The 13548-nt window shown below is 42.7% G+C and overlaps 1 protein-coding gene across 1 annotated transcript in view; it reads left to right on the plus strand.

Moving 5' to 3' along the window:
- Positions 1 to 13548, plus strand: part of T265_01081 (hypothetical protein) — a gene marked incomplete at both ends in the record, with an annotated part of 137052 nt that overhangs the window by 22854 nt on the left and 100650 nt on the right. The window contains 3 exons of the mRNA XM_009165024.1: positions 8430 to 8613; positions 10259 to 10331; positions 12029 to 12151. Coding sequence (XP_009163288.1) covers positions 8430 to 8613; positions 10259 to 10331; positions 12029 to 12151 — 380 coding nt within the window. The remainder of the gene's footprint in view (positions 1 to 8429; positions 8614 to 10258; positions 10332 to 12028; positions 12152 to 13548) is intronic.

Below are 13548 nucleotides of genomic sequence, written 5' to 3' on the forward strand. Positions count from 1 at the left end.
CTATATCGATCAGTTTATCGTGCCAAATTTACCGCTTTCTCCTCCAATACCGGTCCACCAAAGATCGGGGGCAGTAGTTCAATCCTTAGCAAGCGAATGTCCCGCATCTAAGATTTTGTTCTTTCAGTAAAAAAGCCCTCCCTTTCTATGGCCTTTTGTTTAGTCCTGTGGGCGAGCACTCGGAAACTTAAGAAACAGTGCACGTGAAAGTCTTTACTGGGGGACTTTTATACGGATAACCTTAAAGTCAAGGGTTGTGAACCGCATCTGTAACGTACATTTGCATGCATACAGTGACTTTTGTCCCGTTTCTTCCCTTCCACATTTGACTATCCAGCTAAAACAGCGAGTGGTGTGACAGATCTGAGTACATATTTTGAATCGGGTGAGCAATCGTTGTTTGAGGGTGCCTGGCATAGTAACACACTTTTCAGTTACCATCCTTTTTGTTTGCAAGCCCCTGTGCCCAGCACTGGTGCAGGGGTTTAGTTCAGCGAGATATTTGAATCTCACGAAATTTCCGGTTCCCGTGGGAAAAAAGCACTTACGAGAAAAGGGGAGACATAGCGAGAGGGGGATTCCGAACTGTTGTCCCACATGGAGGAGATTGTGTCCTGCAAATGGAGTCAATTTATGCTGCAAAGCCGAGAAGCACTGTATAGCTGTTTCATCCTTAATAAGAATAATTGACAGTACCCAATTCACAAAACTCCAGAGGTCTCTAGTTTGCGATCCTCAGTCCAGTAGTTTAAACACTTGACCATTTGCAACTTGACTCCCTATGGGACCTTAGTCTAAGTTCTTCGGTGGTAATAAAGCGGAGTAATACCGGCTCTTAGGATACTGGGGGCGTGCCATCCTTACATGTCCCTGTTTCATCAATGGAAATGAATCCGAGTTTTTGTGACCTCTTTTGGTACTTATTGTGTTGCGCTTCACGAGAAAAACAATATTTCGGCACAAGATCATGTTCTCGAATGAGATTCAATTGGGTTTTCGTTTGACCGTGCAATCTAACAGAAAGGTACTGTGTGACACAAACCTTCGTAGAGGCCACTCGAGTTGTATTCTCTGTTGTCGATGATAAAGTTTCGCCTTATCTCTATTTCGAACCAAGATGTCCAGTGGCAGCCTACGTAACAGCCGTATTCTGGCTATATTTACAAGCGTTAATGTATTCAGGCTGTAGTATGTTTAGGCAACGATGATCCGCCGGTTTCCTACCTTCCTTATACATACGGCTTACAGCTTGCAAGGTTACGTTGGTGTGCGCTAATGTATCGAAAAATTTATTGTACTTAGTTTGTGTGTGTGATCCAGGAATCCTTTGCAATTGAATTCGGTTTTTGCTCTGCATGGACGCATGAGATCGATGATCTAATCTAATCTATTGATACTCATTTTCTTCTGGTGACATGGCTGCTTCGCAAATTCTGTTCTTCGTTTCCGAAGGATACACACGTAGAATGGTTTGGGAGTACGGGCTACTGAGTTTAAAAATCTTTCCATTAGGAGTTCAGTCCATATGAGACTCACTTCCTTGATGTGGTGGAGTTGACAACCTAGGCCACGGTTTTTGTTTCGTTAAAGGCTTGCGCGCGATACTTGAAAGAAGTTTGCCTTGCTGTGTAGTCCCATGGCTCAGAAAGACTTTTCTAGCAAATGTGCAAAGAAGATGTCCACAAAATTGTGCGTCCTGTGGATTGCAGACATGTCGACGTTCACATATATGAACAAACATTTGTTTTGGACAATGCATTAGTTGACATTTTGAACCTCGAGAACGCTTCAGGACGAATCGAAACGCCTAAAATTAGCTTTCGTGTTAGTGACTCACACATCTGCTTCGGGTGGGCCGATAATGGCACAGTTAAGTCGCGTTGATGAGCACACCGAGGTGGTTTATCTAGCCGGATTTTGGTCGATTCAACTCTAGTCAGGGTGGTCAACTAATCAGTTCGTTGATTTTCATGCACCCGGTAGATACATGTGATTGAGTTAGCAAGGTTAGCCTGGCGACCCGTTTCCGGCAGCTGGCGGAGTACCACAGTGTCCTCAGGATACTGGAAAAATTCTCTTGTTCAAAATACTCCCTTTTGGACAACTTTCCTCCTGTTCAGACCAAGTTATTCTGGTGCGTTCAAACCAAAGGAGGAAGCAGTGAACTCGGGTTTCGCAATTCATATCCTTGACCTTGTTGGGGTTCGAACTCCCCACCTCGACATGGGAGGCGACCAGTATTCCACTAAATCCCGAAACCACCCAGGCCTATTGGTACAATGGTCTTTCATCTTCCGTAACGGGCTAGGTGATTCGAATAGCCCAGTCAACCAGCGGTCTACTGCGTGGGGAAGAAATATCTCCTCGCATTATATATTTCAAGGTCGAAGTCGAATAAATATGGATGATCCTGGAAGAAAGCTTATACCTCAGGTCTTTTATATAGGGATGTAGCCAACAACCCTTGGAAAAACCGAACGTTTGCACCATATATGCAACTTTCCGTAAGAGTCACATGACCTTGGAATCCGCAGCAAGCTGCCTGAAACTACCAGATAAAACAGTTTGCAATGACACCACGCATGAACTTCAAACCGACAGGCCTACGGAGATTAGTGTAAGCCCACAGTTCAAGTGATTTGTCCCCAATTTATTGATGACTACTTATGTGTGCGTTTGAGACTTGTATGGAAAACTACTGTCGTGCCACTGGACCCATGTCACGAGGCATCGCAGAGCGCTTCCCTGAAACCCCCGAATAAGGAACCCAATAGCCGGGAAACAGTCCTATCAGCGAATATCTGACGGAATCGTGTCACCGTGCGAGGCAACCCAAATCAATCGGAGTTTCGGTCACATCATTCTTGTTTGGCCATTCCTCCTTCTAGCCAGATGTGGTTATTCTGTTCAGTCGACACCAAGTTAAGGGAGTGCTGTCTCTCTGTGCTAGGTACTTACGAGAACTTAAAAGCAGCATCTTTCGAGCTATGGATATTTCTTCGGCCACGTAGGTGTGTTATTATCCATCATTTGGCACTCGTCGGATCCATCTGAATTACGTCTGAGCAACCGAGCTTCTTGGCTCCTAAAGCCTAGAAGGACTCACCCCTATCTGTTGTGGCGGTGTCGATTCAGTGACCCAATTCCTAGGGATTCCCGTTCACATAATGCCGCGTAAACTTGCAACCTGACAATTATCGTTTCGTTGGGGATAGTAAAGTAATATGTAATATCGTTATTCAGATCACTTGCTTGAGTAGTGTGCCTTAACTCCTAAGAAGTATGCTCTGGGACATCTAGGCCCAAGTCATTTTCGGGCATAGTTCGCCAGCGGAATTCTGTAGTTTGAATTCTATCCATGGGACTACGCCATTTGTGTTTCTGATGCCTCGTGTCTGTAGGAGCGAGGAGAGTCATTGAAAAGGCCATTTTTGCCGTGTGGATGTGAACTGCATCTTCAGCCTTATTAGTCCCTGGTCAAAGCATGCTGCACAACAGAACAAACGCCTGAAAATAGCAGCTGAGAGTTCGGGACGTTTTCCTCATAATCTAGTCAACTACATCGAAAGTGCGTGACTGAGTAAAAGGATACAAAACATGCCGTAGGTTGAGTTGGTCATGACTGTCTTTAAACATCGTTTAGGGTTATTTTGGGCTGGAAATTCATTATTTAAGGCTTTTGTCATCATGATCTAAGTTATCACCTCTTGACTAAAAATCCGGACACACTGTGCGTTTAAATCAACTTTTGCATTACGCTGAGTGTACAAGTCGAAGTTAGTTCCATTAATGTCCAGGCAGAGCACAAGGCTGATAGGAACTCGGGAACGGCACCAACCTGATGGGCCCCAGAAAGGGTGAAACAGCTCGCCGACGGCTTTCACCAACATTATGAGTAGTGTATTACATCTGTACGATACATGTTGTATTTTGATAAATTTACGCATTTAAATAACACAGAACAAAGTTCTTTGCCGGGAATTTACTTTAAACTCGTGACCAAACGGTTAAGTGTTCAAGCTACTAGCCGGGAGGTCGCGGGTTCGAGACTCTTCGGAGTTTCGTGAGATGCGCACTGCTTATGATTCCCAGTATGGATGAAACAGCTGTACAATGCTTCTCGGCTTTTCAGCATAGATTGGCTTCAGTTAGAGAACGAAATCCCACACTTTAAACTCTGTTTTATTTAACGGGCCATAATAACCAGATGTACATGGGCAGGATGATTAAGCATATAATGTAGATCGTACTCAGGAAAAAAGTATCATCCTCTCGAAAAATCCTTGCAAACAACCAGGAGCCCATATTCGTTGTATGACACTATATTTAGTTTTTCTAACTAGGGATGAGGAGCAAAGTCATGATCTGAGTGCTGGGCTGACGCAACTATACCTAAACTGTTCCAATAGTGTAATCTTCGACAAATGATTGGTTGATGGACATCCGACCAGACAATTTTCCTGGAGCGCGCCAAATTGAACGAGACGGAAATAAAAATGCTTATTAGGCGTAGAAAATGGCAGGGTAGAAAATTGTTTAAGCGACTGAGCGGCTAACGTCCAAGGCTAATCCAAGGAAGCATTTTTGGCAATTTGGATGGGTTTTTCAAACGTATAATCTGCTCCTAATACAATCTAAGGTTAATTGGGAAAGATTCTGGACATCGCCTTTTTTATCTCACTTCTTTCATTTTGCGCTCAGTTATGTTGGTGAAGGTTTATAGAGCATTTTGAGGTACAGGCATCTCAGCTAACCGTCATGAGATCAATCCGATGTGATCTACTCATCCACATCGACTTCAGTAGGGTTCTCAAGCGATGGCGACAGACCCATAAATTGTATCAGGTCTGACCCAAGAAACATTGCCAATACCCCAGTCCCGTTCACGAATTGCCTAACAAGAATGAGGAGGAACCAGTAATACTGCAGCTATTGTATGAACTTTATAATTCTGATGCAGCAAGAAAGAGCACCCCCACCCACACCGCCAAAATCCTCAGCTTGCTTGCTTTTCAGATTCTTGGCCAGACACAAGGAATTATGTTAATGAAACGATTGTATTGAACGGGTGAGGTTGTGATGAAGTGAAACATCGACGTGGAACAACGATGTCATTCTGCCGATAATGATGATGATGTAGTGGTCAGGTCTGATCATGTTGGACAATTTCTGTTTGATGAACCGCAAATACTAAATCATTTGAAAGAATCCGTACTCTCCTCATTCTTGTTTGAATAGCACGTTTACTGTCCCGGATCAACTACTCTAGTTAGTTTGCACTAAGGCCTGTCTTTGACATGATCAGGGATCCAACCCCGGACAGGTTACAAGCGACACACGTACCCTACCAGCATATCAAAATATCGTTACCTATTTAGGGTTATTTAGCTACCGGTCGTGAGGAAATTGTCGTTTCCCGGTTAGGTGGATATTTTCACCCCTTGTGCTCGCGTTATTAGAGTTTTTGAATGACTATATGAGATATCTCTTGACGTTGAATAGTTGGCAGAGGGACAGCTTCATTGTAGTTTGAATTGCCCGTCCACGGTCTTTGCCGCGCTGTGGTCCACATTCCTTGGACTGGAATGGTTTTTTGAAAAGTTTATTTCCGGTTGATTTGATCTCTGTTCTGATTCGTTGGTTCGCGATTTGTGTTTCACTATGGTTTGATTTTCTTCAGTTTGACTGACCTAATTTCGCTTTCCTTTCTTGTTCTTGGTGGCAATAAATACCTGCCCTGTCGGTTATTCAGTAGCCTTTCTTTCTTTAGTTTGATCCGGTGGCCAATTGGTTGGAGACTTAATCACATGAAATCGAGTTATCCGCTAGATTCGATCTACACTGCTCCTTGTATGGGGTTCTCCAGAGAGTTCTCTTATCCTCAGTGGATGGTAGGCTAGATCACCTCCAGTATGTTTGCTGACAGCTTCTTAGTGAAGTATCTTGATTTGGTAACTTCACCTTTTATGCCTTTTTCTCACCCGTGCTATTCCACTCAAGCTCGCATCTATCCTGACATTTGAACACGAAGAAGGGTAAAAAGTGGTCGCAAATTTTGTATTCATGAAAAACATCTTTCTCGTTTGTCCCGTGCAGTGTTCTTTCACTATCCTTGCGTTGAATCCTATGTATGATACTGTTCTTCACCGAAAAGTTAATTCTCTTCGAAGTTCGAAAGTGTCTTCTGTAGGATAATCTCAGTTTTGTAAGCCACCACTGGTTTATGCTGTCGTAAGGGCCTCCTAGTTAGTTTAGCAACGTTCTTGGTGTACGCTGGTGTGCCTCATTCGCCCTACCTGTTTGTGGGGTAGTCATATTGGTTCTTCTAGCTTTTTTGGTTATTTGAACTACCATGCATAAGCTTATTCTTCTCCCTAATGCTGAACTTCGCATTTTTGCAGTGTCTCGATCCGCTTGAGGTGTCTTGTTTGTGACATTCTGATTGGTTGCCGTGGTAAATCCAAATTTGATCTGTGAACATCAACGTTTGTATACCTAAGATTGCAGCTGTTGGTAGTTTAAAGCAGGGTTTATTTGACAGCTTAGTGATGAGAAGTACGATAACGCCAATATTCCATCATTTTTCTACCATTCCGTATCACAACAGTGGGCCAATGACAAACAGACCAATCACATTACGAAAAATTGTCTCAATCAGCCAATAATTATGACAAGAAACTTCGAGTACTCTTTTAAATGTCCTACCGACGCAAGCAGACAAAGGAGGGAAGGCACACCTAGGATAGCATTGACGACGTCCCCATGAATGGTGACGAAACGTTTTCAGAAACATTTCAAAGTTCGGCGAACACATCAACAGCTACCTGAATATGATGTTACCACCACCTCACGCAGGATGCATCAGCACTAGAGCATCGGACCAAGAAGACACATTCTGACTTGGATAACATCATTCTGCAGAGTTTCTGGTGTACAGGCTGTATTGAAACTATGGCCACTTAAAAGAACGCCCGAAAACTACGCATTTAGTTGGGCGACGTGCTTAGGATTTCCGAAACAAGCCTAATCCTTCGGAAAAACGATCCTCATACTGTTCTGTTTTAGGGCACTGCATGGTTGTAATCGTTTTAATAACCGGGCATTACATGTGTCTCCGTGCACACCGACTTTATTTGTATATTTCATGCTGTCAGGCTTGGGTTTCCAGTCAGAATACCCATAGGTTCGGTCCAGCCCTGTGTGCCCGATTGAAATAGCCCGCTGCTGGTCAAAGTGCAGAACTACGAACCGAATGTCCATGTTGTACACATGAACCTGACTTGTTCCTGTCTGGGCTTGGAGGCACCAAAATTATGTGAGCCATCGCGCTCGATTCGGATTCAGTGGAACCTGTGCACACGAACGACTTCCATTTTGTTACATTTGGCTGTATAATAGACACAGCTGGTGCCCCTTTGGGTTAATTGATAGATGGGAATATGATGGGAACATATTCTGCGTAACACGGTCGATAAAGATCACGTGTTCGTAGATGTTTTTTTCGTAAGTACATCAGCAAACATTGGAAACTCAGTGAGTGATGCGCATGTATCCCATCGGTTGTATAAATTTCAGCCCAAATTGCTGGTTCAGTTTGCGGAATGGTTTGAAGTGCATCAGAAAATTGGTGAGGCGTAAACGGGTAAAAAGTTCAATTTCTCGGAGGAGCAGACTAGCTATTCTAGGATGAGATGGTTGCCGGATGTACCAAGTGTACCCAACCACCGTCTATCTGATTCAATCGATTGTTGGCGAAAGGGCGCCCAACCACCGTCTATCTAAGTAAGCGTTGTTTTCTGATTCAATCGATTGTTGGCGAAAGGGTTGTGAGGGACAGGCCGAGGCATGGCTATGTGAACTAAAAACAGTCATTCTCAGACTGAGTGCTGTTGGACTTTCGCACATTTTGGCTGTTGCTCACTTGGAACGCAGCTGTTTGCAGACCTTACAGGATACGGCCCAAGACTAATCCAGGTGGGACACTTGTTGTCATTCCCTAGCCTAGCTAAATTTCCCCTGTGATTGCGCGCTACGCTCAGGTCAGGTGAGTCCTGCAAAGCACGCTGGGTTGACCCCACCAATGGGGCCTTACTTTGACGTAACGTTCCAATCAACTCATTTTAATGGTGTCCAAAAGTGTAGGCATCTTATCTTTGATCGATCTCCTTAAGAACACAAGGCCTTGTTGTAATAAGTCCATACCCTTCCCTTCTTTTTTCCACTCTTTACTAAAGTTTTCTTGCCTCACGCTCGTATGGCGGTTCGGCATTATTGGTGTGTTGTATTCAATGACGACGGTGATCAGTTGTCTGCCTGGGTTGCTCTTTTCTTGACGAAACTATGAATTTATTCCCACAAAGCTAAGTAGCCATCTGATTCCTACTTGATTTCCAGTGAAATCTCTGTTTTCTAACACAATTATTCCACAGCATTTCGAAGATTTAAGGGCAGTCAGAAACACTGGTATGAGTTCGATGAATCCACGATGACCGTGCGAGCCTATAGAAATGAGGATGAAGCGAACACTCCAAACCGCGAGCCTTTACGTGTGATCACTATCGTGAATGCAGCGTTCTTCATCGATCCAACAGAATTCCATCAGTTTGTTATCACGTACGTCATCTAAAAAATTATAATTATGCTTGTTTTTTTTAATCAAAATCTAGTACTCACATATTTCTAATACTGGGAGAAGCACGATTTAACAACAGTCACGCATTGTTCACGCCTATTGTGATGTATCTGAGAGCCGTGGCTGGTGCAAATCAAAACGTAAACACAGTTAGTTTCCATGAGTTTTGGATTAGTGTTTCAGTGTTCGGCTTCTAACAAACCGGTAGTACTTTAACTATACCTTAACTATACTTTAACTATACTATACTCACAATGTTAGTGAAAACTATTCGACAGCCCACATTGAGACACATCTGGTAGTCTGGCAGAACCTCCGAGTTTTTGTCAACCTTCTTTCCTCCCTGAAAAATAGCATAACTAGAGGGATTTAGCCGAATTCCTCGTGAAAACCAAATTGATATGCAAATAAGAGTATACATGCGTTAGTGTAATGAGTTGTTCTGGTTCGTCAGTTTGCACAAAACTGCTATCGTGAGATAGACGTCTCACTCGCTGTCTCTATTCTTTCAGTGGCGGTACTCTTTTCATCAAGCATATATCAGTTACTCCACTTGCATAATCAAAGTCAGATTCTAGTTCATTCTGTTTGCAATGTTCTTTATGCATCCTGCACACTTTAAATAAAGCTCTATCTCAAACACACGGTTCTGGTTTCTGGCCTAACTGGAACTTAGATGAATCTCTGGAACCGTGGTGTCGTTAAACACAATGCCTAGGCTATCGACAGTCTTATTTATATAGTTTAATAATTTGGGATCGGTATGTTTTACTATTAAAGTATTTTGAAGGCGATAGACCAATGGGGATACACTTTCGTTGAAGATTTTAACTAAGTAACTTGTCTCTTTGAAGACTTAACATCGGTTGTGAAGCCGTCAAGTATGCTCTTTAGGTGGAGTAAAATCAATCATATTTCTCTAAATTCTGTATACCAGCGCAGCTCTCATGTCTTTGTTTGCGAAACAAACTTGTGCGCAACATCTGAAGATGGAATTCGGCGACAAGTTTGGTGGCATCATGCGGAATTTGAACTCAGCTTGTCCATGATACATGTCCTGCTCCGGTTCAAACAATTGGATTTCCAATCGGTAGACAGCGCCCTAGAGGCTAGTACCATGTTTGGCTTTGTAACAACAACGTGCAGCGGTGGCTCTTTCACCAAGGGAATAATTGACTTTCATAATTCCAATGCGCGTACTGACATCCATCGTAAATGGAAAAAATGTCAACGTTTGCACACAAAATCTCCTTTATGTGGCTACTAATAATAAAAAAGATTTTGTCATTCTTGTTCTAATTGACCACGTTTACCTACACAATCAAATTTTGCGTCTATTAAGAGACACCTCATATTATACATGCCAGTATACATATATATTACACACACCGCATAATATGTACCATGAAACTGTGTACTACAGTTATTATCGTTTATTTTTGGAGAGTATGGTCACAAACATAAAAAGTGAATGCATAATTAAATGGGAACTTTTCTTTCCAACTTTGATAATTCATACCTTGAGGAATAGAAGGCTGGATTCAGGGCATTTTGTCTTTTGCATCAACAGACAGAAACCGTTACAATTCAATCAACTAACTAATGTATTTGTTTGTTTGATTCCAGTTCAGAAGGGAAGGATAACGTATTGCAGGCCGAAACAGAGGAAGCCATGATGCTTTGGTTGGATACTCTTCAGGTGGGTTTCTCCGAAGGATTGAGTGCAATTCACCTTCGTTTTGATGGTGCCATAAAGAGAGTGTCTTACGGTATGGCATATGTCACAGTTAGCTCAGAAGGGAAAGTTGTTAACTGGTTGTGTGAGCCTATCGTCTGAAATCAACCAGGAAGTATTTAGTCATGTGTCACAAATTGTGTGACCGAGGCATAAGTGGTTTTACAACCCGTTTATGTTGGAGTCATTCATACCGCTCATCAGAAATTGTTGTCCTAACGTTAGAGCGTTCGTCCACTACTTCAAGTCCCCTTATAGATTCATAGGTTACTCACACGTGATGCTGACAGTAAGGACAAACTCCCAAGCAGCTACACTTGTGACGACAAGTTGAACCCATGGCATCACATCCTCAAACAACTGCTACAAAGGCGGTTGGAAGATGATCTTGGAGACCAAGTTGTCTTTTGCTGTACAGAGACTTTGGAAGTCATTAATTTAGCCCGTCGTGGCTTTCCTAGCTGTTTCAATAGGAAGGCACAATATGTTTGAAGAATACGGAACATCTACCTTTTTCAGTCACTATAAGTGATTCCCACGGAAACATATCTGTTCATAGTATCTGGCTCAAAACGCATGATTTTAATCCTGCGCTATCGATTGTGGGTCTGGCCAACTCACAGCTGACAACTGATTCTTCTAGAAAAAGTCTGTGGAATCGCGACAAAGCACATACATAGAAAAATGCAGCTGTCTGGTTATTTTGAAGGCTCTAAGGGTTGGGAAGCATTTCAGAAAAACAAAATAATGATGAAGTAGTGCAAGAGTGCGCGTTTTTTGATAAACAGCGGTATATTAACTTTGATATTTTGGTGACCTGTTCTCCAAAACCTCTAATGATTTCGACCACTGTGCTGCTCCGTAGTTTCGTAGCATTTTTTTCTCCGAATCTAAGGCGTCTGATAAGTAAATCACAAGATTTTCAAAGGCCTTTGGTGACTATCTTAACATTAGTTTGTTTGGTTTACATATATGACATCGGATGAAATAAGTAGCATGGTTGAGCAATAAGTAGTAGATGGAGATTGATCCAATTCTGCAGTCAACCTACTACTGTGTCTACCAATATGAAACAGGTGGGCACAGTCGTGTTTACTGTAAAACCGGTTTTTTAAGACTTGAGTGTCGTTTGGAAACCCGATCATCTGTGCGAAAAATCTGTGTCCCACTAATGAACATTTTGGAAAATTTTGCTTGACGTTATGAGCAATAATGTGCTCGTATGTTTGATTAAAATTTGGTGACTAACAGTAAATTGCTCAGAAAAATGCTGACACGAGAATAATTGTCCTCCGGTCGCCCTTGTAATACCTGAAAAAATAGGGACTCTAATTTCTCAACAGGACACTAAACTGCACTTCCAAAAGATAATCTAGAAGCTATCACGTTTAAACGCACACAAAAATTCAAAAATTAAAAGATTGGAAACTGCGCCCTACAGATGATAACGGAAGTATTTCAGTTCTCACAATTTATAGGACGATAATATACCATAGAAAAATCGATAATGTTGACTGGTGGTCACAAAGTGATCGCATGAATTTAAAGGAGTAGAAACTAAAATCCGCGAGGTTTCAGGGGCATAATTCAGACCTGTGTGAACTGCTTGTGACCCCTGATCAGGTGCTCTTTTGAATGCATGCCGTGTATAATTTTTCCAGACGAGACGCAATGAAGCCATCCGGAACGATCTCGAAACGCTTATGCAAGGTGATTCAATCAATATCACTGAACGCCGAAGACAACCCAAAATATCTACAACAAAGTTGCCCACCGGTACTCTGGTATGTTGATCTTTCGTTATGTTTGCTGCTCATGCACACTATTTTCTATCTATTGTTTGCTAACTCCATGATAGGCACTCGTTCACATCCATATAATTATAATAGGAAGTGTTTCTTTCATGAAGGAAACTACTCGCAAGTTCGCTGAAAACCCTTGGACAGCCCACGACCGGTTTCGCCCTTCTTGAGGCTCATCAGGTAGGCCCAGTCCCCGAGTTTCCGTCAACCTTATGTTCCACTTGAACCCAAATTGGACTGTGAGTGGTTTCCCCTATAGAGGTATACTGCGATACCTCGAATATCATTCCAACTGAAACATGAGGAGACCTGTGTGCAGCACATCCAGTTGTAAAATATCATAAACGAGAGATTCGGTTGAGTCTCTCGTGAAAACCAAATAGATTTGCAAATGAGAGTAATACTCAAGGAAGCTTTCCTGTTTTTCGTTCAGCATTAGAATACATGTTCACATGACTCACGTTTGAACAGTCATCATCCTGTCCTTGCGTAATTATCTTTGTGAGTCCACACCAAATAGGGGAGGAAATGGACTCGAGTTTCGCTCTTATTAGAACTCATCAGCAGTGTGGGACTCGAACTCCGCCCATCTGACATGCAAGGCGAGTGAGTTGCCACTACTACATTAGTGCAGGTTGGACGCATCTGAATTTTCTTGTCTGAACAGGTAAACAGGTTCGCGCTCGAACGATCATCATTAGTTCTCCAGCTTGCTTTCGATCGACGCTAGGTTTTCATATGAAACGATGAGGAGGAGGGAAAAGTAAACATACCGTTACCATCACTTTCTTTGGGATCGAATTTTCGCTGGACAATAATGTTGTGTGAGGCCTTATGGGACTTAATGCACCACAATTTCGTATTGAACATTATTTGATCAGATGGCTAGCTCTAAATTTGAATATTTGCTCATTGTACAGGACATGTGTGAGTTGTACGTGTTTGCAGAAGGGCTGAGCAGTTGGGAATGAAACTACAATTTTAGTTGATTGTTTGCGTTTATTGTTATGACAATACGCAACGCTGAGAGCAATCTGTTCCTATGGTTCAACGATTCAGTCACCATAGTTTAACTTTGTCAGGTGTAAAGTACTCGGGAACACAGATGACAAGGGTAACGGAGTCTAACCATTACCTATCGGTACCACAACGTATGCCGAACCATCGTTTGCCGAAGGGAGTGCTGTTTTCCATTACCGATTCGGAGTGGCGTAAACAGAGAGGTGGCCAACCCCCGACTTGGTAGAGAAGTATGAAGGGGATCACGAAACGCTTGGTGCCGTCGGTGCTACTCACCTTCCAGGATGGGGACCGCGTGATCCTCACTGTGCCTGGTTGGAGACACTACAAGATATGGCTGCCAACCGATGTCAGTGGCG

The sequence above is a fragment of the Opisthorchis viverrini genome (assembly GCF_000715545.1).
Source record: "Opisthorchis viverrini unplaced genomic scaffold opera_v5_11, whole genome shotgun sequence".
Lineage (NCBI taxonomy): Eukaryota > Metazoa > Platyhelminthes > Trematoda > Opisthorchiida > Opisthorchiidae > Opisthorchis > Opisthorchis viverrini.